General features: G+C 47.2%; 1 protein-coding gene across 12 annotated transcripts in view; it reads left to right on the top strand.

Moving 5' to 3' along the window:
• Positions 1-20,050, top strand: part of Inpp4a (inositol polyphosphate-4-phosphatase type I A) — a 102,466-nt gene extending 82,416 nt beyond the window's left edge. For 6 of the 12 annotated variants that reach the window (XM_075980429.1, XM_075980428.1, XM_075980420.1 and 3 more), the window contains 7 exons: positions 29-152; positions 2,226-2,352; positions 2,672-2,812; positions 4,712-4,809; positions 6,899-7,011; positions 8,210-8,364; positions 17,631-20,050. In XM_075980429.1, coding sequence (XP_075836544.1) covers positions 29-152; positions 2,226-2,352; positions 2,672-2,812; positions 4,712-4,809; positions 6,899-7,011; positions 8,210-8,364; positions 17,631-17,763 — 891 coding nt within the window. In that variant the 3' untranslated portion in view covers positions 17,764-20,050. Of the gene's footprint in view, positions 1-28; positions 153-2,225; positions 2,353-2,671; positions 2,813-4,711; positions 4,810-6,898; positions 7,012-8,209; positions 8,365-12,968 lie in introns of all 12 variants that reach the window. The other 6 variants (XM_075980427.1, XM_075980419.1, XM_075980421.1 and 3 more) reach the window with 4 other exon arrangements.
• Positions 20,051-22,388: the final 2,338 nt, after the last annotated feature.

Genomic DNA, 22,388 nt, shown 5'->3' with positions numbered 1-22,388 from the left:
TACACACTGTTCCTGTGCCTCCCCACAGCTGACAGCCCTCATCTGCGGCTTTATCATCAAGCTGAGGAACTGCCTGCATGATGACGGCTTCCTGCGGCAGCTCTATACCATCGGACTGCTGGCCCAGTTTGAAAGCCTCCTGAGCACCTATGGTGAGACCCCAGCTTGGCCTAGGGCCACAAAGATGGTTCCATTTGTGCCTCTACCCCTTCTTTCCAAATTTCAATGAGTCCAAACATCACCAGGATAGAAAACAAAAGCCAGGTGATAATCCTGCAGTTCTGTACATTCCTCTTGGTTTGCAGGGGTGATGTTAAAAATATCTTGAGGTCTTCCTAGTGAGCATGGATGATAATCTGGGTTTCTTCTGAATTGCTCCCATCACTGCTCTCTGGTGCAGTGATAGCTGTACACTGAAGACATTGTAATTCTATGAGCTCCTTTCTCTAGCTGAGAAGAAGAGTTGCTGGGTCAAGGGGAAGGGGTGGGCAGAAACTTAAAGCTGATTCCATATTGCCCCCAGACCTGCTTTCCATTTATTTCTTCCAAGAAGATGAAAATGGACTATGTGACAAAAGTATTTTTTCATTTTGGGATTATGGGGTTTTTTTATTATTATTACTATTTCTTCTTTCTTATACCAACCCCGAAATTTGCCCTCCTTCCTTTCCTCCTGGTTCCTTCCCACTCCCTTCTCTCTCCTCCCAATTCACTTCTCCATTTCACTTCAGAAAAGGGCAGGCCTCCCAGGGATATCAATCAAACATAACATATGTAAGAGTAGGCCCCACATAGTTAGTCTGTATGGGTCAACCCAGTTGGAGGAAAAGAGTTCCAAAAACAGGCAAAAGAGTCAGGGATAGCTCCTGCTCCCACCGTAGGGAGTTCTACAAGAAGACCAAACTACACAACCATAGCATAAATGCAGAGGAACTAGGCAGACCCAAACAGACTCCCTGGTTGCTGGTTCAGTCTCTGTGGGTCCCTATGAGCCCTGTTTGGTTGATTCTGTGGTCTGTGTTCTTGTGGTATCTTTGACCCCTCTGGCTCCTCCCCCTTTGCCACGGGATTCCCTGAGCTCCACCTAATGTTTGGCTGTGGGTCTCTGCGTCTGTTTTCATCAGTTGCTGGATGAAGCCTCTCTGATGACAATTGGGCTCAGCATCAATCTATTAAAGAATCATTTCACTGTTGTTGATCATAGTGTTTTTGTTTTTACAGTCAAGTTTGGTTCTATCCTAGGTCTCTGGGTCATCCAGCCTCTGGGTCCTGGCCCTCCAGACAGTGTCAGGTGTAGGCTTCCTCCTATGGCATGGGTCCAGCTGGACCAGTCATTGGTTGATCACTCCCACAATTTCTGCACCACCCAGTACATCTTGTAGGCAGATTTGTAGGTCAAAGATTTTGTGGCTGGGTTGGTGCTCCAGTCCCTCCACTGGAAGTCTTTCCTGGTTTTAGGAGATGGGCATATCCATATTCAGACACCATATCCCCCATTACTAGGAGTCTTAGCGAGGGTCACACTTACAGATTCCAGGGAGTTTCCACTGCACTAGGTGTTTGCCTTGTCTGCAAAATTCCTAATTCTAGTTGTGTTTCCCAGAACTCTCTCTCCCCATCCTCCCCAAACTGATCCCTTCTGTTCTTGGCCACCTGAGATATTTCTTCTATTTCTCCTCTGGAAGATCCATGCGTCCCTCCCTTGAGCCTTCCTTGTTCCTGTGCCAGTGTATTCAAGGCTGTTCCCCATTTTCTCTTCTACCAGGTTCAGTGTATCTGGTTTTATGTTGGGGTCTTTGATGCACTTGATTTTTGTGCAGAGTGATAAATAGTAATCTATTTGCATTCTTCTTCTTCTATAGCCATACCACCCTGAATACATCCAGTCTCACCAGATTATGGGTTTTTGATGAGGTATCCAGCCATGGCTGGTGGACAAATTTGCCACAGCAAAGCAGTTTTACTGTTTTTCTTCTCATCCTTGAAGAGCTGGCATGGCTTTTTGAGATTCCATGCACAAAAAGTTTGAGAAGGATGGAGCCTAATCCCCCACCTACATTTGCAATGTTGTTATGTGGTCAATAGTGGATTCTCTCAGGGAGCACTGTGTCAGGAACGGGGCTCAGAGAGTGCCTCCCATCCATGCCCTTAACCCTATGCTCACAACTGCCCTGGGAGAGTAGCAGGCCTTGACATCACCCTTCTCTCTTATCAACTCCTCTCAGGAGAGGAGTTGGCCATGTTGGAGGACATGAGCCTTGGAATCATGGACTTGAGGAACGTGACCTTTAAAGTCACCCAGGCCACTTCGAACACATCAACTGACATGCTGCCAGTCATCACAGGAAACCGGTAAACAATCATGTGTTAAATACTCCAGTCAACAGCAGTGTGGTTAATTTGTTTGTGTCTCAGGACACAGGACATAGTCTGCCTTGCACTTTGCTTTGCTTTTATTTCATTTTATTTTATTTTATTCTATTTTACTCTTTTAAAACATGGCATACAGTCTTCCCCCTACCCATGTAAATTTCATAATTTCTCCTTAAAGGTGTGGGTGGGCACTTGAGCCACACTGGCCAGCGTGTCACCCGTGCCTCTGGAGTAGGCTTTGGGTCTGTCCCTACTCTCAGTGTCCTGACCTCACCCCTACTTTTCCTCTCTTCTCTAGTGATGGCTTTAATGTGCGAATCCCCCTGCCAGGACCACTGTTTGACTCCCTGCCCCGAGAGATCCAGAGTGGCATGCTGCTGCGGGTGCAGCCAGTCCTCTTCAACGTGGGCATCAATGAGCAACAGACACTGGCTGAGAGGTGTGTGCCATTCTCCTGGTGCCTTTGCAGCTGGGTGTTTAGTGTCCGTGGAGCTGTGGGTGTGGGCTCACCTCAGCTTGGGAAATACACAGTGGTTGCTGGGAGATGTTGTACGACTTTTAGTAGAACAGGGCATGATCAGATGTGCATGCTAATTAGGTCATATTGCTGCCCATGGGTAGAAAGGAGTCAAGGGAAACATGAGATCGTTGCTGAAGAGACTGGACCACAGGGCAATGCCATGGATCTGAAAGGTAGAGCATGGGGTAGTGTTCTGAGAAGGGGAATCAGTAGACTGAGGTCCTAGGCTTCTAGATTAGACAAGTGGGTTGGTGCCTTGCAGGACAATGGGGAAGGCTGTGTTTTGAGCAGATGGTGCCTGGGCCCAGGCTGAAGCACCAGCATAAGAAACAGAGCTCTCCCAAGGCAAGAGCTAGAAGAATCTAGTTTGAGGAGAGTGGGCCTTTTGTGGGAGCTACAGATGTTGCAGGAGAGAGAGTGGCGTTCCCTGCATCCAGCTGCTGTTTGGCAGTTTCTGGAAAGGACTGAGACAAGTCCAGGTGCCGTGAGCAGACGGGATAGAGGAGGGGAGTGTGCATGTTGGGTGGAGTCAAGGAGGGGGCAGCTTTGGCTTGGTTTGCTTGCTTGCTCCGGCAGCACACTTGTAAGTTTGTTTTGCTTCTGAGATGAAGGGAGACTGCACAGAATGGAAAGATGCCTCCTTCCCCAAGGGATGGCTGCTAGATGTCTGCTAGACACAAGTGTGGGTACCAGGGTGAACTGTCTGAGGCTAATGCTGGTATGGCATAGAGCAGGGGGGGTGGGTGGACTGCGCTCAGGGCTCAGGTCTCAGATTGCACAACTGCAGGGCTCTTCTCCCTCCCCCCTTCTTCCCCCCCCTTCTTTTTAACTGTTCACCACCTTCTTTGCAGGTAGCATCCATTGCTTACCTCATGTATTTGGTATAGTCATTCTTGCAACATGTAGTGGGCATAGGTCAAACCCACTTGATGAGGAAAGAGCAAAGGCCCCAGCTAAGCCCCAGAATGCTAACTGTCGTTAGCATTCACACAGAAGAGGGTGACTTCAGATCCCAGCATAATCTCCTTATTCCTGGCTCGCTCTCCCATTGCTGTACTCTTTCCTGGGTGCCTTTGAGGCAGGAAGACATGAGGACTGTAAGCTGAGAGCCTGTGACACTCAATGGACCTTCCAGTCTCTGAGCCTCATGCTTTTGGCCACTTTTTGTTGCTGTGACAAAATACCTATAAAAAGATTTAAAACTTAAGAAGTAAAGGTTTATTTTGGCTTATGATTTCAGAAGCTTCAGGCTGTGGTTGCTGGTTCCATTGCTCCTCAGCCTGTGCATGGCAAGACTGGAGATCATGGAGTAGAGCTCATATGGTGGGCAGAGTAGCTCAGCCCATGTGCCTGAGACAGGAAGGGTCAGAAGACAAGGCTGACGCTTCCAAAACATGCCCAGTGTCTGTTTCCTCCAACTAGGCCCTAGCTCCTAATAAAGCATTTCCTGGAAACTTAGCAGTGAGTCATCAAGATTCAGTCACTCTCGCTGGTGCCCAGAGCCCAAGCCTTCCGCATGTGAACTTGCATGGGGAGACTGCTTACCAAACTGCAGCAAGCGCGGATGCTGAACCAGTGTCCTCTTAGGCACATCACTCTTAGGCGTACCTGTAGTGAGTTATAGTAGCTTCTGCTTGTGAAATCTGTCCCCAGCGCTGTAGGGATGGCTTCATCCATCCTCAGGAAGGAGAAAGAGACTTGAGGTTTGGACTTCAGGTTTTCTGCTTGGGAGACTCAATCCTCATAGATTTCTTGTAGCTTTCAATTTGTTAGAGGAAGTTGGCATGGCCCTTCTGCTGATGTCTGATTCTCTCCAAGGTTTGGAGACACATCCTTACAAGAAGTCATCAACATAGAGAGTTTGGTGCGGTTAAATTCCTACTTTGAGCAGTTCAAGGAGGTTTTGCCGGAGGACTGTGAGTATTCCTTCACTCATGACAGGTTCTCCACTGCTTGTGTGGTCTTCATTTTAGATGCTTGAGCTCCAGCCCTCTGCTCTCTGGTCTGAATGCTGCCTAGTGCATTCTACTGCAGCAGTGTGACATCCATGTGTGTGCACAGAGCCTACATGGATAGATTCTCCACCCTCACATATGTACATGGCATCCCGTTCATCTGGCTTGCGTCCCAGAAAAGCTTCCCCAGTGCTGCAGTCCCTGCTTCCCTCTTCTGCAGCTGCTGCTCTTCTGCCATATATGGCATAGCATCTTCTGCCACCATGCTCTGCTTCTCACTGGTTCTTGCTGTGGAAGACTGTGTGCATCTTCTGGGAGCACCAGGAGTTCTTGGAGGCAGTCCAGGGGTTCTGCATGAGCTATCTGTGAGTTTCTGTCCCTAGCAGAAAAGACACTTCATGTGAGTGTTCATGGGCAGGATGACCCTGCCATAGTCCCCCAGAGCAGTGGAATTCCATGATGTACTCATGTATGGTTCTCTGTTCTCCATGTGAGGACATGTCAGAGAGGGTTCAGGCAGCCACAGTACCCAGGAAGCCCAGCGCTGCTCAGTATTGACTGGGGATATAAGCAGGCTTCCCTCGCATTCTCTTAGAAGGTGACAGGGACCCTAGACTTGAGAAGTGATGATGAGACAACAGTGTGAGAGCATTGCAGGGTCTGATGAGCCAGGCACCAGGCCAGTGCCCTGCACGCTGTCCCATGTGCACTGTTTTGAGCCATAAGGAGTCAACGTTAGTCTGTGTGTCCAGGGAAAGGAAAGGTTGCCTGAAACCTATATCCGTAGTCAGTTAAGAAGGACCCAGGAGAAGACATTGGCATTCATTTGGCTGTGCTCATTTGGGAAACAGGAAGAAGCTGCCTCTGCTTGGGCTCCCTAGTGTGCTGGTTAGACTAGAGGAGGGGACACTGACCCTCACCTGCTGCTGATATGGCATGGCCAGGGGAGGAGGCACACTGTAAGGTTCTGACTGAAGCCCTCAAGCCATCAGTCTGAGAACTTTAAGCATATTGGCCTTAAGCATATGGATCCTTTCATAGTGTCTTAGTCAGGGGTTCTGTTGCTGTGATAAAACACCATGACCGAAAACGGCTTGGGGAAAAAGGGTTGTTTCAGCTTACACTTTCACATCATAGTCCACCATCAAAGGAAGTTAGGGTAGGCCCTCAAGGCAGGAATCCGGAGACAGGAGGCAATGCAGAGGCCACGGAGGAGGAGCCTACTGTTCCCCATGACTTGCTCACCCTGCTTTCTTATAGAATTCAGCCAAGGGTGACTACTAGCCAGGGGTGAAATCACCCATAGTGGGGTGGACCTCCCACATCAACATCAATAATCAGTAAGACACAGGCCAGTTTGGCAGAGGCATTTTCTCAATTGCGGTTCTCTCTTCCAAAACAACTCTGGCCGGTGTCATGTTGACATAAAATTCTCCAGTACCCCTCATAATACCTTCAGAAATGGTTGCCTTGTCTTTGATTTTTTTTTTTCTGTCCCAGGTTTCTTGGGTGAAGCAATATGACATGGGGGCTGAAGAGGTCCTGCAAAGGCCTGGAAAATTCCATAGTGAAGAAGGGTTGCTGTTAAAATTAGTGGGGTTAGGGATCCCTGGTCCATTCTTCCTTCAAGTGTGAGTTGTGGTCCCTCATAGGAGGCTGCCCTTGACTCTCCCAAGGTTTCTGTCCACTCCCTAGTCAAGACCCATTGTTCCAAGCACCCTGCATTCCTGATGTGGGTTTGGAAACCAGGCAGCTCACCCTCACTTCTTGCTCACTTTGCCCCTTAGATGGGCAAGAGGCTTGGTTAATTATAGTTCCTCTGACATCCCCCTCTCCTGCCTCTTTGGAAAACCAACAAAAGATAAAAGTCACTGCCCTTTGATGGTGGCCATAATAGCTGTGGAGGAAATTCAAGGATCAGTATCCTGGTAGCCATATTCAAATATGCAGTCACCTTCCTCCCATACCTGCTGTGAAGCAGGAAAATACTTCCTCAGCAGAAGTATCTTTGAATGGATCCCCTCTGCCATGGACTCCTCCTCTCTTCCAGGTCTACCTCGATCTCGGAGTCAGACCTGCCTGCCAGAGCTGCTGCGGTTTCTAGGACAGAACGTCCATGCACGCAAGAATAAGAATGTGGACATCCTCTGGCAAGCTGCTGAGGTACTTGTCATGGTGCAGAAGAGTTACAGTGCCCTTCCAACAGCTACCTTAGCAAAGACAGGCAGGTCAAAACCCCAGCCAGGGAGGAGAGCACAGATCCCTCCAACCACAGGACACAAGGAACGGTCCCTGCGTAGGTTCAGGGATGCTGGAAGACACTGAGCATCATTGCCCAGGTGTTTGTTCTTATTGGCTGCCTGCATTTCCACAAGAGACATGGGGTCTGTCTGATGTGTTGCCTCTTAAGAAGCCTGAACAGTCATTTGATCCCTGCTGACACTTTGTGAGGTTCATAGGGAGTCTGTGGCTACCTCTCAAAGCTCCTTATAGAATTCTTTTTTTTTCTTCTTCCTTTTTTCGGTTTCGGTTTTGGTTTTTTGGGACAGGGTTTCTCTGTGTAACTGCCCTGGCTGTCCTGGAACTTACTTTATAGACCAGACTGGCCCCAACTCACAAAGATCCGTCTGCCTCTGCATCCCAAGTGCTAGGAGTAAAGGCATGAGCCACCACTACCTGGCCCTTATAGAATTTTTACTCTGCACTGCCACTCAGACCTCACTGCCCCAGCACCTATGCAGCTGGTTTCTCAGAACTTCAGTCACAGAACTCCAGATCTCCACTAAAACCTGGGGTATCTGAACTCATCTGCCTCTCATATCACGGTAGTATGTCCTGACCAGTCCCAAGATGTGGGACTAATGGCAAACCCATGACATTCTACCTCACTGCCTGGCCCGAGGAGGACCTGTGAGTGGCATGTGTCCCTTGGCTGGGTTATCCTGGGACCTCATTCCTTGGGCTGGATGTGCCAAGAAGGCCCAGGCATGACTTAGAAGGGATAGCTGATAAGGGTTAGTGTAAAACAGTGATGCCCACTAGTGATGTCTCTAGAAGGAATGTCCCTTGAGAGAATATACAAGGGACAGTTCCCCTGAGGGATGGGGATGCAAGATGGGCAGAGATGAAGTCAGGCTTCTCAGGGAGCAGGGCCCTCCAAGAACTCATTTGGAGCTAACTTAGGTTCTGATACCAACTCAGCAGGACACAGAGTTGGGGAGCCAGGCAGTCAGGCTAGGACTAGCCCTGAAGTTACTAGTGCTGGTGCTCCTGCCAGACCTGTGGAGTGCCGCCTCCCCTTGAGGGAGTTGCCTTTCTGCTGGCTTTTCTCTCCTTAGAAGAATCCATTTCCTGTTGGCAGGTCTGTCGCCGCCTTAATGGGGTCCGATTCACCAGCTGCAAGAGTGCCAAGGACCGCACAGCCATGTCAGTGACGCTGGAGCAGTGCCTGATCCTGCAGCATGAGCACGGCATGGCCCCGCAGGTCTTCACACAAGCCCTGGAGTGCATGCGCAGGTGAGTGAGGGCTCCTGTCAGGCTGCACCTGCCCAGCCACCTGCGCTCCCTTTGCTGTGTAAACTGCAGATGAGCCCGTAACCCTGAGTTTGACCATTGCTCCAACTACTGACCCTGTCAAACTCAGGTGGTATTCTCTTAGAAGGCCAGGAGGACAGCCAGCACTCTTTGAACAGAACTGCACTGACCCCAGAGAGTGGTGGGCAGGCTGGGGATCAGACAGTTCAGTAAGGATGGGGAGCCACGCTTGCTCAGCAGGTGGCTGCTTTTACATAGTGTATGTGTGTGTTGTATACCCCCAATGCCAGTGAAGGAACTGTGTCTGCAGGTTGCACTGGTTTGCTCTGCTACCTTTCTAGTAGTGGATGAGTTTGCTCTCTTGAGCCGAATGCCCAGTGAATGTTTCATGGCGACAGCTGTCTGTGTCCCCTGGCCACCTCCCCCTTATGATGTCCTGATTTTGAGACAGCAGATGTGTTAGCAGAATGAAACCCAGAGTTCAGATTGTCCTCTGTTGATGGATGCCTTGTTTCAAGCACTGCTGGGAAGCTCCCTACCTCGCATACTAAAAGAAAGGATAAGAAACCTGGTTTTCCTGTCTCCTTTGATGTAGTCACCAATGCTGTTAAAGTCTTGTTTCCAACAGTCACTTCTACTGAATGTTCTGTATCATTTGTCCTCTCACCAAATTCTTTAAAGTGTTCAATTCTCTTATCCTTTCTATGTTTCTGCCATTTGACCTTCTCACAATGCACAGAGTGATGCCCAAGCTCATGCCTCTTGATAGCAGCACAAATGGCATCATTCCGTTCCTGTTTTGTCTCCAGGTTCATTTAAAACCCTCTGTAAATGTTCTTAGCACTCCATGCCTCTGTCCTCGGTAATGGAAAAGCCATGGAGTCTTGGAGTCACGACGGGTCTGTATCCAGAGTCTCGGTACCCTTTTAGCGTCTATACCAAATGTGATCCTGGTTCTGAGGGGAACAGCTATTCTGTGCCCCATTGTGCAGTAGGGGGAAAGGCTGATCTAGAGAACCACAGATGTCTACCACTGAGGAAGTGAGGATGACCCAGACAGCAAAGGCTGGCACCAGGGTCCTAGGGGCTACCTCCAATTGTGCCCCCCACTATATCCCAATAATAATGCAATAAACTATGTCCCTATCAATAGATTAATCCGTTGGTAAAAGCAGAGTCCTCAGGTCCCAATTCCCTCTCAGTGGGGCCCATATCTTCAGCAGGTGAGTTCTAATCTGTTTAGCAGCCACAAGCTCTTTAGCCAGCTTTACCTGTGCCTCATTCTGGGAAAATCTGAAAGTTTTCAAACTTTTTAGCTCTGCTTTTTGTTCCCAGTTCTTACCATTAATCTGGCCAGCAACACCCATACACCAGCTTGAATAATGGGCTGCTGGGACTCCTTCTGACAGATTATTTATACCGTCCATGGGACAAGGGCAAAATAGAGAAATTCTTTGCCAGAATGTAATGTGGGTGGCCTCTAGTCTGGCTTCCAGTTGAGTCTGTTCCCATCTGAAAGAAACCTCGTGAACAAAATCTTTACTTTCCCCATTTTGTTTGACATACTGGACATTTGAACCTCTGAGTTACCCACTGAACTCTGCTTACAGCATCCTAAGGGTTTATAGGCTGTTTCTCCAGACTCTTCTGAGTTCCTCCTGCAAGCCAGTTCCAGAGGCTTCTGAGTCTGATGATCCAGTATAGTCACAGTACCCCACTTCTCCAATAACAAACGTGTATTGGTCAGTGTCCCATTGCAGTGACGGCACACTTGGGAAAGGAGCAGAAGGGAGGAGGATTTGACTCATAGTTGGAGAGGCTCAGCAAGTTTGTTTCTTTAATGTGGTAAGTCAGAGTATCCTAGCCGAAGGGCATGGCAGCACATGGTTGCTCACTTCACAGTAAGCAGAACCCAGAGTGACAGAGACTGGACAAGATGCACCTTTTAAAGACACATACCTTTGCCCTTGCGCCAGTAAACGAGCTCCCATCCATGTTCTGGTCAGAAGCTCTAACTGAACTCAGTGAGCCACACACAAAGGAGCATGGAAGGAGGGGTGAGACTTGTCGAGAAGGGTTCCCACAGGAAGAGGGACGGGGTTGAATAAACATGTGAAACTATCTCAGCAAACGTAAGATAACGTAAGGCTGTTGAGATGGCTCAGTGGGTAAAGGAGCTCGCCCCCAAGCGTGATGACCCAAGTTGATCACTGGGCCCCACATGGTGAGAACCAACTCCTGCCGTCATATGTGCCCCCCACATATGCGCCTGGCACATGCACAATGAATGTAATTTAAAAGATTTTAAAGACACATACTCTACTGTCCTACACCCTCCAAACAGGCCCCGTCTTCCACAGTTACCACCTCCCAATCTATTAGTTTACTGATGAAGGCCAAGCCCTTGCCAGCCACTTCACAGATTCCCGTCTTTTGAACACTGCTTGTACTGGGACCCACGACTCCATTAACACATTACCCTTTGGTGGAGGAACACGTCATAGCTAGACTGTAACATCACATTTGACACATCATTCTTTAGGTTAATAGTCCCACGTCTTTGTAGAGCTCTAGCAGTTTGAATACAGGTTAGTAAGTTGCACTTGCTCAGTGTCCTGGAGTGTCATTCCTGTCACCATTGTCTGCTCAGAGGCCCTTAGGGTTGTTTTCTTTACTGTTTAAGGACCCCACGAACTGTGAGCAAAGAATGTCCTTCTTCCTAGGAAATGAGCATATTCCCTGCTCTCTTTCTCTGCCTCATTCAGCCCACTCCCTCTCTGTAGCCACAGCATTTCCTGGGATCTAAAATCTCTACAGCAGGCATACTTTAGTTGGGTGATTATTTTCTACAGCCATTAATACAAAACAAAGCCTCTGCCTGTCCCACTAGCCTCAGCATAGCGACTGTGCTCGCCACTGCCCTCTGCCGACCCTGAATGCCCTGGGCCCTCGCTGCAGGCCTTTGTTCTCCGGTGACACAATTGCACCCAACTTCTGTTTTCCGGATTCGCCCATGTGGTGATGACAGGTTCTGTTAGTTTATCTGCAAGCCCTATGGCTACAGTGGCAGCCAGCACCGCAGCATACCAAGAGCCCTAAGGAAGGCAGTGGTGGACCCCAGCAGTTTCATTGAGTACATGGTGCAATTGGCTCTCTTGCTTTCTCACAGTGTCTTGTCAGATGAGAGAGTAGAATGTACAGTGGGAACAGAGCTGATGTGCTGACTCTTGGAGGTGTGTGCACACACGCACATACACAGGCACATAATGCATGTGGAAATAATGACAATAATAATTGATCTGTAGTGGTGCAAGATGAATTCTTGTACCAGGACCCATTTCAAGTCCCCAGTGTATAGGAACATGAGGTTGGGTCTAGATTCACATACTCAATTCCTGTAAGCCATGTGGGCTGAGCCTAACACCCCTCTGGCTTTGTACTGAGGATAATGGTACAGGTAGAGGTGGCCTTCTATCCCATGTTAGGAACTGAAGTCCTCCTGGACAGCCACAGTGACCCATCAGGAACCCTGGCAGACATTGCAATCATCCGTCAGTGCTTGCCAGCTTGCACAGTGTCCCCCCTCAGAAAAGCCTGTTCCAGCAGGGCCAGTCCTGAGCTGAGGGCTTGCAGAAAGCCAGGCAGAACACAGCTGCAGGAGGCGTCTTGAGCCCCTGCCTACCCATCTGCAAGCTGTTCTTTCAGAGTGCCTGCCATGCCCTGAGACCAGAGTCCGGGTTAGTGCTGCTGTTTGTTAGCGAGGAAGGATGTAGTCCTCAGCCATGTGGTTCTGGATACCATCCCACCTCAGTGTCCTTCACGTTTTTGGTACTGGGTTTTGATCCCAGGACCTAGTGTCTTCTAGCATAGTTACCACTGAACTACACTCAGCCTCCAGAATACTCTTCCTTTAGGATTAAAATAAATTTCCAATGTGAATTTGGTTGACTCGGTTTTGAGGGATCATCTAGAACAGTGTCTTACATAGGTGGAGACAAGTTCGCTACTCAAACTGAGACTTGAGGCAGGTCGGGGAGGACGCTGCCCTGGATTGACACCCAGGTAAATGAGTTGTGTCTGTGTGGCTGATCAAGCATCAGCTTCGTACCCACCACTGTTCTCCCCGTCACCTAGGCATCTGTGAGAAGGTCAAACCCCATGGTTCTTCATGTTCAGCTTGCTTCTCAGAAATGCCCGTCGCAGCATGTGGGGTATGACGGGCGGCATGGAGCTGTGCGTGGCCAGTTGAGAGAGGGTGAACATGAAAACCATCCTTTCAGCTACATGTGTTAATTTTGGTAGATTACAGTATTTCTTTCTTATTTTTCACTTCTCTTTCTCTCCTTTTTTTCCTGTAACTGTGCTGGTTTTATTTTGGTCTTTTGTTCACACCCTTCTCTGCATTTTATTTTTCTTTCTGTTGTGGTTCATTCCATTTTTTTTTCAATCTTACCTTTTGGTTTTCCTTTCTCCCCATACTTTTTGGGTAAAACCCATGGCATGTGTCTGTCTTTTTGTTTTGTTTTGTTTTATTTCTTTCCTTCCCCCTTTTCTTTTCCTTTCTCCCAACTTTTTCCTTTTCACAGCATTGGAACACGGGAGGTAGTCACCCAGAAGAACTTGAGCGGCCTGGTGCCCATCCGAGACTTAAGGCTAGACCCCAGCCTCCTTTGCTCTATTCCTTTATTAGCTCTGAGCCCCAATTTACTGATTGTGTGGCTCTTCCTGAGCATAGCATACCTGGTGACCAAATTACGCTGCAAATAAATATTATTATGAAAATTAATTAGTCACAAGACAGACAAAAGTGCCCGAATATGTCCAGCCACCGTGTACCAAACTGGACAGAAGGAAGGTGTCAAAGCGAGGTCTGCCAAGAAATATCTCATGCCTTACAGTTTGATGTTATGTTCTTCTGAACTGTAAATACCTGCCAAATTCTTTGATCGAGAGGACTTGTTCATTTTGATTGTGTAGTGTCTTCAGTGCTTGTAACATGTTCTTCTGGTGCCTGTGACTGCATTATTTAGCTGGCCTGGAATTACTTGTACCAAATATCCGACCTTCTGATGTATAACTATTTATTACCTGTACATCTTGTGTGCCCTGCTCCAAGAGAAAGGGATGCTGTCTGAAAAGAGTTTGTATATTTGATACTATCCCTCAAGTGTATCGCTAACTTTCCTTGCCTTTTGAAGAAATCAACAAGAAAAAGAAGCTTTATCGGTTTATCTAGATACCCCTGTTTAGTAGGACTGGGCTTCCTATTTTCCTTTCAAAGCGTAGTCCTGAGATTGCAATAGCAAACAGTTTGTAGAGTCCTACTTCCTCGCTTCCAGTTATTCCCACTTGGTGACGGCACAGCTGTGGATACAGGAGCACATCCACCAAGTCCAGCACACAGACTTTACATCTTGCATGTGACTTCAGGGTTGCTCTTAATATACACAGTAGCAAGAGTTACATACTTTTTCTTGAAATAATTTTTTTAATTTAAAGACTGTATATTTTATTCCAGATGAAGTCTAGATATCTTTTTTCTTTAATAATATAATAAGGTTAATAATGAACAAAAAAAATCAAAGAAAATGTTTTTAAAAAAATGAAGCTTACATTTTGGCAGTTGTGAGAGAGCTGTGAAAATGGGAGATAACTGTGGGTTTGCGCGTGTCACTCCTAATGTTAACATTGGCACTGCCCGTAAAGTAGGAGGGCTAGTCGCCCTGACACTCCTACATGGCAGAGAGTAATTGTTCTTCATAAAAATAACCAAGTAACCTAGGGAAGGTTCCACTCACCTTGTGTAAGAAATAGTGAGTTTCTTCTTCATCTTCCGGTTCCCATCAGTTCTGCTTTTGATTGCCAGTTCGATGAAGGGGATTGCTTTTCACGAGTGTGGTGGGAAACCCCTAGTGACTTAGAGAAGCTGGAGTCTAGTATCTTGACATTGTCACGCCCACAAACCCACCCACCATATCTCTAGCCTCTCTGTTTTCTCCGTGAGATGTCCTGACCATCCCTGGAGGACTGTCTCTGCTCTGGCTTCCTCTCAGAGAGTGAGGTAGAGGAACAGCAAAGCAGTGAGCAGTGAGCACCGCAGGCGTCTTCCCACATAAGCAGGTCTACTTGGCTCTCCTAGTGTCAACAGGGTGACAGCTCTGTGGCATCTCCCAGTTTAGCGCTTTAGCGAAATCACCAGACAGACCTGTCCAGTCAGTGACTCTTTGAAAGGAATGTTTGCTAGCTGCCCTTTCCCTTCAAAGCATGTGCTTCAAGCCCTTAAGCTCATTTTGTTTGCTCCATTTGAGTAGGGGAAAGAGAGTCCATAGTCTCCTTCCATCCCCATCTCACGGCCTCCATTCCTTGCTCTAGGTTGATAAGCTCCTGATAACAGGAGGTGACTCAGGAATGCACGATTCCCAGGGTTCAGAGATCGTAGACAGATGAGGGCATCCCTGGAGGTAGCTGCAGAGATAGCATCCTCTGTCTCCTTTGGCCCAAGATGCCCCTAGCTCTTTGCACAGACTCTTCTCAGGACCATTGTACAGTAAGGGGAAGTAGTTGCTGGTTAGAGAAATCCCCTCCCCACACACCCAGGCAGGGAGGAGAACTGTTAGAACATTATGGCCTGGTGTGGTACCAGCCTCCCTCCTGTCCTATATAGCCTTGGCTGTTGGTTGGGTCAGGAAGGTTCCTTGTTTCCCTCTTCCAGGGTGAGTGGACTGCAGTACACCTGCAGGCACAAAAGGCTGGCTCTGGGAGTCAACCCACGGGGGATTTGAGATTTACATTTGCTTTTTTCTTCTATTGGGGAGGTGGGGAGACCAACCTTCAGTATGCTTATCCTTCATACTGGATTTGAATGTCTTTAAGGCCTTTTGCTCATGAAGTCAAGCCAAATGTGCATTCAGAATCCTGTCTACAGCAAGAAATGAGGAGAAAAGAGTAAGGCCATAACTTGAGCTAGGCCGCTGTCAGTGTTGGGCAGCAGTGTCTGGGCTCCCTCTGAGTGATCCTGAGCTGTGGCATAGAGACTGCTCAGTCTGCATCTTCTGCAGCAGCCACTTCTGAAGTAGAGAACCATTGTCAGGAATTCTTGCTGAGTGGCCTTACAGAATGGCTGTGCACGTTCTACGAGCTAGGCTGGCGGCCACTGCTTCCTCCTGTACTCCCCAGAGGTGCTAGAACAGGGGCATGGTCCTTCCACAAAGCCACTCCGCGAGTCTGCTGTGGCATGGCCTAGACAGGGGCCCTCAGATGAATTATAAAGTGGAAGAGATCTTAGGATTGTCCTTTTAGAGTTTCCAAACTTCCAAAGTTGACATCCGTAATATGAAGCAAAGCTCAAGATAATAAAAAAAGAACCAGGAGGTGTACAATAACTAAATCTCTCTTGTTAAAATCGGCCCCAAACTTCGTCATGTGCTGCTGCCTCCTAGAGACAGACACTGTTGCATTGTGGTCAGTGAAGTGTTGTGCTTCAGGCTGTCATGCTGGACTCTGCAACAAGACACACTTTCCCCCTCTGCAGACCTTGTCCCAAGCCTTCAAGCCAGAGCAGACACATGCAGACCATGCTAACAGTGGCAGCAGGCAGACCAGGCATATCGGCCTGGATAGAAACATGTAGAAGAAACAGTTTGATTTTAAAACCAGGTCACCTAAATCCAGTATTAGTTCCTTTCACAGGTAAAGACAGGGACTGTCAACGTTTTAAGTTCTTCTTTGGCTAGGTGGGTTTGAGGACCTTCTGTAAATGTTGTAAATGGAGAAGCCATATGTGAAGTAGTCTAATCAGTAAAGGGGCCTCCAAAGACCACAGCAGGTTCACTGTGCACAGGAACCTATAGCTTCTTAGCTTCTGCTTTAAATAGATTTCTATTTTTATCTGATTACTGAATGTTCAGCAGATGCTGTCTGTCATTTGCTCTGGGTGACCCAGGGTTTGGCTCAGGTGACATATCCAGCCTAAGGCTTGAGGCACAAGTGGCGGTGTCAGTCAATAGCAAGCGGGCGGATGCTTCTCCAGACCGCCTGGGCTTATCTCTTTTGAATAAATATGACTGTCTCACCAAAACCTACTTGACATGTTCTTAATAAGGGGACTGTCACTTTCATTTTGAAAGGCTTGAGCTGCTATTTTTTAAATGTGTGTCCTGTGATCTTCATAGAATTTGAAAGACTTTTTTAAAATCACTATTTTCTTGATAACTGCAAGTTTTACATCTCAGAAGGGGGATTTTTTACTGAACTTGACCACTACTTGATTTTATTGCTACTCTTTAAACATTATAAAGATAGCAAGTTTTACTGTATCGTGGAAAGGAATTTATATTAAGAATCATTTGTGGCTGTTAATTTTACGCCATTCCAGAGCATTGCTTAGAGAATCTCTTGAGGTTCGCTCTGAGGCCTCCCTGTCTCTTTATCCTCTGGGCACCGTTTGTCTTGCCCCTGGGTTGCAAGGACATCCCTCCATCAGTGTGGCTGGGATTCGAACTAGCAGTGAATTCTGTAAGGAAAGAGCTCCTGTGGGCTCACACTGGGCTCAGTAGTGCCTGTACAAGAAGTGGCCGCAATGAAAGCAGCCCACTTAGAGAAGGTGGTCAGTGACCACCAGGAGAGAAATGGAGACTTCACAGCCGTCAGCCTGGTAGCCGTGAGGACGTGTTCTGCAGCCAGCGCATGGGCCTGCACGGGCGGGCACTTTGTACTCGCACAGCTGCCCCTGGGGGAGACAGATAGCAGAGCAGCCTCCTCTGCCAGATGTTTTTTACTACCTGTTGAACTCTGCAAGGAAAATCGGCATTTGGGGTTTGATGTGTGACAGATTTTGCTACCATACAAAAGGTACCGTGTTCCAGAAGCTATGGTAAGAGTAAAATATCCCCATTCATCCAGTTTGCTGTCCAAAAACCTGCGAACCACAAGTTATGATAGAACCCCAGATAACCAAACCCAAGATACACACAAAATCATGTATTTTAAAATAATTGTGTTTGCTTGGACACAACACCGCTCTGGACCTGCCAGCCCACGGCCGCATCCAGCATGTACCCATCTCTGTGCTTTGCCCTGCTTTGTCCAGAACCATCTGTGTGTGCATCTGTTGTGAAGGAGTCTAGCACCCATCTGAGTTAATCTTTTTTTTAATGCTATGAAAATAATAAGTTCATTTCATCTTAGTTTAAGTCTTTTATTTTTTCCTTTTTTACTGCTGTCATTTCTTGTGCTTGTTTTTTCCCCAGTGAGGGTTGTCGAAGAGAAAATACAATGAAGAATGTTGGAAGTCGCAAATATGCATTTAACTCCCTGCAGCTGAAGGCCTTCCCCAAGCATTACAGGCCTCCAGAAGGGACTTACGGAAAAGTTGAGACATGAACACACGGTTTCCTCTAATTAGCTGTTACGTAATCAATGTGGGTACCCTCTAGTGTCACATATGATTCTTCAAGAAGACCAGAAGGATTCGTTTTTATTTTTGTGTTTTTAAATCTACTTCACTAAAGAGTCTATGGAGCATGATTTTGTGTTGGAATCTGTAGGGGTCATGTGTGGCTCAGTAGCGTGGATAGTGATGGCTGCCCTTAACCATAGCTTTCAGCTGTAACTATACAGTTAATGTCATAGTTCCTAGAATAAGCCAGCTTGGTTTGTCTAAAATTCCAGGAGACTTTTTCAAATACCCACTTATACACTGCTCACCCAACTTATTTTTCTATTCAGTAACTCACAAGTGAGCATTGACTTAAGATCTATTCTCAAAAGGTACCTGCCCCATTAAACCTCAGGTCCCAGGAAGAGGATAGGCTTGAGCTCAGCTTGGGGAAAAGAAGTCACACCTTCATGCTATGAGAAGCTGCTCTAGTGCCTCTCAAAGGCCACAACCCTCTCCCGGATCCAAAGTGGAAGGGGGAGCTTGACCAGTCACACCAGGAGCCCAAGCCCTGGGGCCACACTGCTTCCCTCCCCTTCAGTCATAGAAGAAGGTCTGCTTGAGATCTGCACCAGCTGTGAGGTCCTCAGGCCCTGCCTCTTCATAAGCTCCATGATTAGGTGCACACCCACAGGACATATCTCCCGTTCTCTGGCAATCAGGACCTTCGATGTGGCTTTTCAGGGATTTAGGGCCATAAAGACAGTAGATACTTAAATATTTTCAGAAGAGATGTTCTTCTGGGAGCTTTCTAACAATCTTTTAGAAGACCACAAATCATGTTTGAATGTCTAAAAAACCGTCTTAGTTTTTGGTTTGCAATAATTGTTACTGTTCTCCTTCTGTTACACGACTATTGGGAAACAGTTAAAACTGCCCCTACATTGAGAGCCTAAGAGAGGTTTGTGAGACAAGAAAGTTAGGGATTTCATAGACGATTTAGTCTGGTCATCTTTTACAAGGTGATGATGAGTCTTATCTGCACATAGCAGATTTTTTTTCCTTAGAATTTATATGTTTTATAAATTCTGTTTATCATAATTCTGTTTACATGTTATTTAAAAGGCTGTATAAAGAACTGTATGGAGTATATCCATGATGCTGATGCTCACAATTTGTGAACACCATGGGAATTCTTATCGAAGTCTAGCTAGTTTTCTTTTGGCTCCTTTAGAAACATGTAACAAACTTGAACCTGGGACACTGAGGCACAGACAGGACCAGACCTTTAACAAGAGTCAGGAAGGGTACAGGCATCCCTTTCTACCAGTGTGCAGACAGCCCCCGACTCCTGGTGCCCCACTCTCAGGGCATGCGTGGCACTGTGGAAGGTGAGTGGCAGGGAAGCTCTCACTACCCAGCCCTCCACACAGGGCCTGCTCTGCTGCTATCAGATTCCCAGGAAGCCTCAGTCCCTGATCATAGGCCACTGGGGCTTAGTGTGGCTGGCTAAGCCTTTGACCTTTCTCGGTCCATTTACTCTAAGTTTTTAGTTTCATTTTTTTCCTCATTTGACATCACGGCCTTTTTAAAATATTTCTTTGGACTTTAAAATCAAATGTTTCTGTGTTCTCCAGCTTTTCTTTCTGTCCACACTTACAAAGGGAACAGAGCGACAGCTGACTCCCTGTCAGCGGCTTTGCGTGGGGATTACTTTCTCTGTTTTTGTTTTATAATATGAGTCACTGTAAAACTCTAAGACCTGGTTAATCACGGAAAGGACTGTGGCTTTAGTGTTTTCTCTGAAGGCATTGTGACTGGCTTCCAGTGCATCACTCATGTCCCAGGCTTGTTGGAAGGGGCACCATGTACAGCACTGGCTCAGGCAGCTCCTGGCTGCCCCAGGAGGCTGAATTGTTCACTGTAGGTAGGAAATGGTTTTACCGGTTTCCACAAAGTGACGTTCTGTCCACCGTCTGCCCCCACTTAAAAATGAATGTGCGGTGTCTGGACAACTGGGAATTCCGTGTGGATCCTGTCAGCTCCTGCAGCACAGCTGCCTTTGCTTTCCTTTAAAGATGTAAAAATATTGTAGAATACTGTTTTATCCCCACATACTTGTACTTGCCACGCTTAGTGCATTTAAATACTTTTATTTATTTGTTTGGGACAGTATTAATATATATGAACATATAGTTACTGTTTTATATATTCCTAGCTCATTTAAAGCCATGTATGCTGTAAATGTGCTTGTCTTAAGAATGGTAAATAATAAAACTCACAAGAACATCACACTTGGTCTCCCTCGATTCTTTCTCCTACACTGGAAGGAAGTCCACAGCCAGCACCCATGCATTTTACCACTGGGCTTGGCTGCCAGGGCTCAGCCAAGTGGTAAGTGGGGAAGACTAAGGTCTTTTAAAGCATGTTTTTACTTAAATCAAACTAGGATGCATGGTTAGGAACAGGGACATTGGCAGGCAGCACCAGACCCCAATCAAGGTTCTGTCTCTCACTGGTCAGTGACTTGGGGCAAGTTGCGGGATCTCTCCAAGACCGTTTTGTGTGTGTCAGCTGTGGACAACAGCAGTCGGTCCCTCAGAAGGTGACTGTGAGGACCTTGGTCTCATGTGTTCATATGTGTTGTCTCCTTTCCCTGAACAACCCAGCCTCTCCCCGTCTGTGGACGCCGCGATGGTGTGACTTGCGTAGCATCTGTTCAGAGCTGCGGTGTCACCAGCATCATGGCATTAGTCCGCATCTCCTTCAAGGACCGCGTGTCCAGTAACTTCTCTTGGCGATTGCTGGCCATGGAAATGAATCACAAACAACATGAATGTGTTTGGCTGTCTGGAAATCTACTGTTGCCACAGCCAGTGCTTTTCCACTCTTCTCGAAACACGAGAATGGAGCCTTGCTTCAGTTCCTGTTCCTTTGAGCCTCTGCAGAGATCAAAAGTCTGCTTTACTGATGCATGTGATTTCGTGAAGTCTCTAACAATCCTTAATAAGCATTCTGTTAATGCCTGTTATAGGTGGAAGCTATTAAAGCTGCTGGTTAGCTGGGTTTTGGCTTCATCTATGTTAGGGCTACATAAGTCTTAAATGTTTTTGTAATTAAATGTTTTTATTTTTTAAGATTTATTTATTACGTATACAATGTGCCTCCTGCATGTCTGCATGTACACCTCCATGCCAGAAGAGGGCACCAGATATCATTACAGATTGTTGTGAGCCATCGTGTGGTTGCTGGGAATTGAACTCAGGACCTCTAGAAGAGCAGCCAGTGCTCTTAACCTCTGAGCCATCTCTCCAGCCCTGTAATTAAATGTTTTGTTCCATTTGGTGTTTTGGCTTTTCCACCAAGCATGACTGTGCCTCTGGTGTTGGAAGACTGGACTCGGGTAGCAGTAGCTCCTTCTTGGTATACAGTGCTGTTCAACACTGTTGGTGCTTTCTGCCGTGGTTCTTCTGCTCCAGGGTGTGTTGTTGTTGTTGTTGTTGTTCAGTGTCCTCTTGTTCTTATTTGCAGTGTTTTAGCATTTCGTTTTTGTGTGTGTGTGTGTGTGTGTTTCTCATGGGTGTGTGCCCACATGTGGCTGTGTGAGTGGGTGTGGAGGCCAGGCGTTGGTGTCAGATGTCTTCCTCTCTCATTCTTCATTTTTTGAAGCAGGGTCTTGCTGAATCCAGAGCTTGCCAATTCCAGATAACGAGACTTCGTTATCCAGCCTGTCCACAAACGCTTGCCTCTTGTACTGGAATCACAGGTAGCCGACCTCCAGTCTGTACACTTACACACGTTACCCACTAAGCCATCTCACTGCCCCTTGACTTCGTTCTGACGTCTCTGTCAGCTCCTCGGGAGTTACTCTGGAATTAAGGCCCATGCTGTATGAAGAGTTGACTAGGTTTGAGTGACTCCCTTCTCTCAACCAACCCTAATTTTGCTTCTTGAGAGATGGTTCATTAGTCCAGTTCTTGTCATGAGAGCGTGGGACCCTGGGTTCAGATCCCCAGCACATATGTGGTGGGATGGCCACACTGTCCTTCTCACGGGGAAGGTCATTACAGTTTCTACACACCATGTAGATTAGCTCCCTCAGGCAGAGGGGAGGGAAGACACTTCCTCTGTAAAATCCACCACAGTTGGAGAGTTCAGTATCCCCAGCCTCATCAGCTCCTCTCCGCCAAGTTGCAGGGTCCCATTCTTTGCCAGCCTGTACCCTCACTTTAAATGATACCCTTTGAGCAGGAAAACTTGCATTGTAAGTCAGCCAGTGCATGATGAGAACTGGACTTTGTTTTGGCAACTCAGCTCTATGGACCACAGAAAGAAGGGAATGGTGTGTCCATCCATAACTTCAGCTACATGAACCACAAAGTGTGTGTGTGTGTCCATCCATAAAAGGATTTGTTGACTTATACAATTGTTGTAGGAGGCCACTTGTTTGTTCCCAGCTACTCAGCCCCAAAACCTCTATTCTGGTCTGCGCAGGCCCAAAACAGGTTTTTTTTTTTTCTTTTATTAACCAGTTGTTCTACAGCATACAGAGGCGAATGCCACATCATACAGTTGACTTATACTTGTGGCTGCTTACATACTGGAGAGGCTGAGATCCTGTTAGCAGAAG

The sequence above is a fragment of the Microtus pennsylvanicus genome, chromosome 7, assembly GCF_037038515.1.
Source record: "Microtus pennsylvanicus isolate mMicPen1 chromosome 7, mMicPen1.hap1, whole genome shotgun sequence".
Lineage (NCBI taxonomy): Eukaryota > Metazoa > Chordata > Mammalia > Rodentia > Cricetidae > Microtus > Microtus pennsylvanicus.
This window is presented reverse-complemented; position numbering and strand designations above follow the sequence as displayed.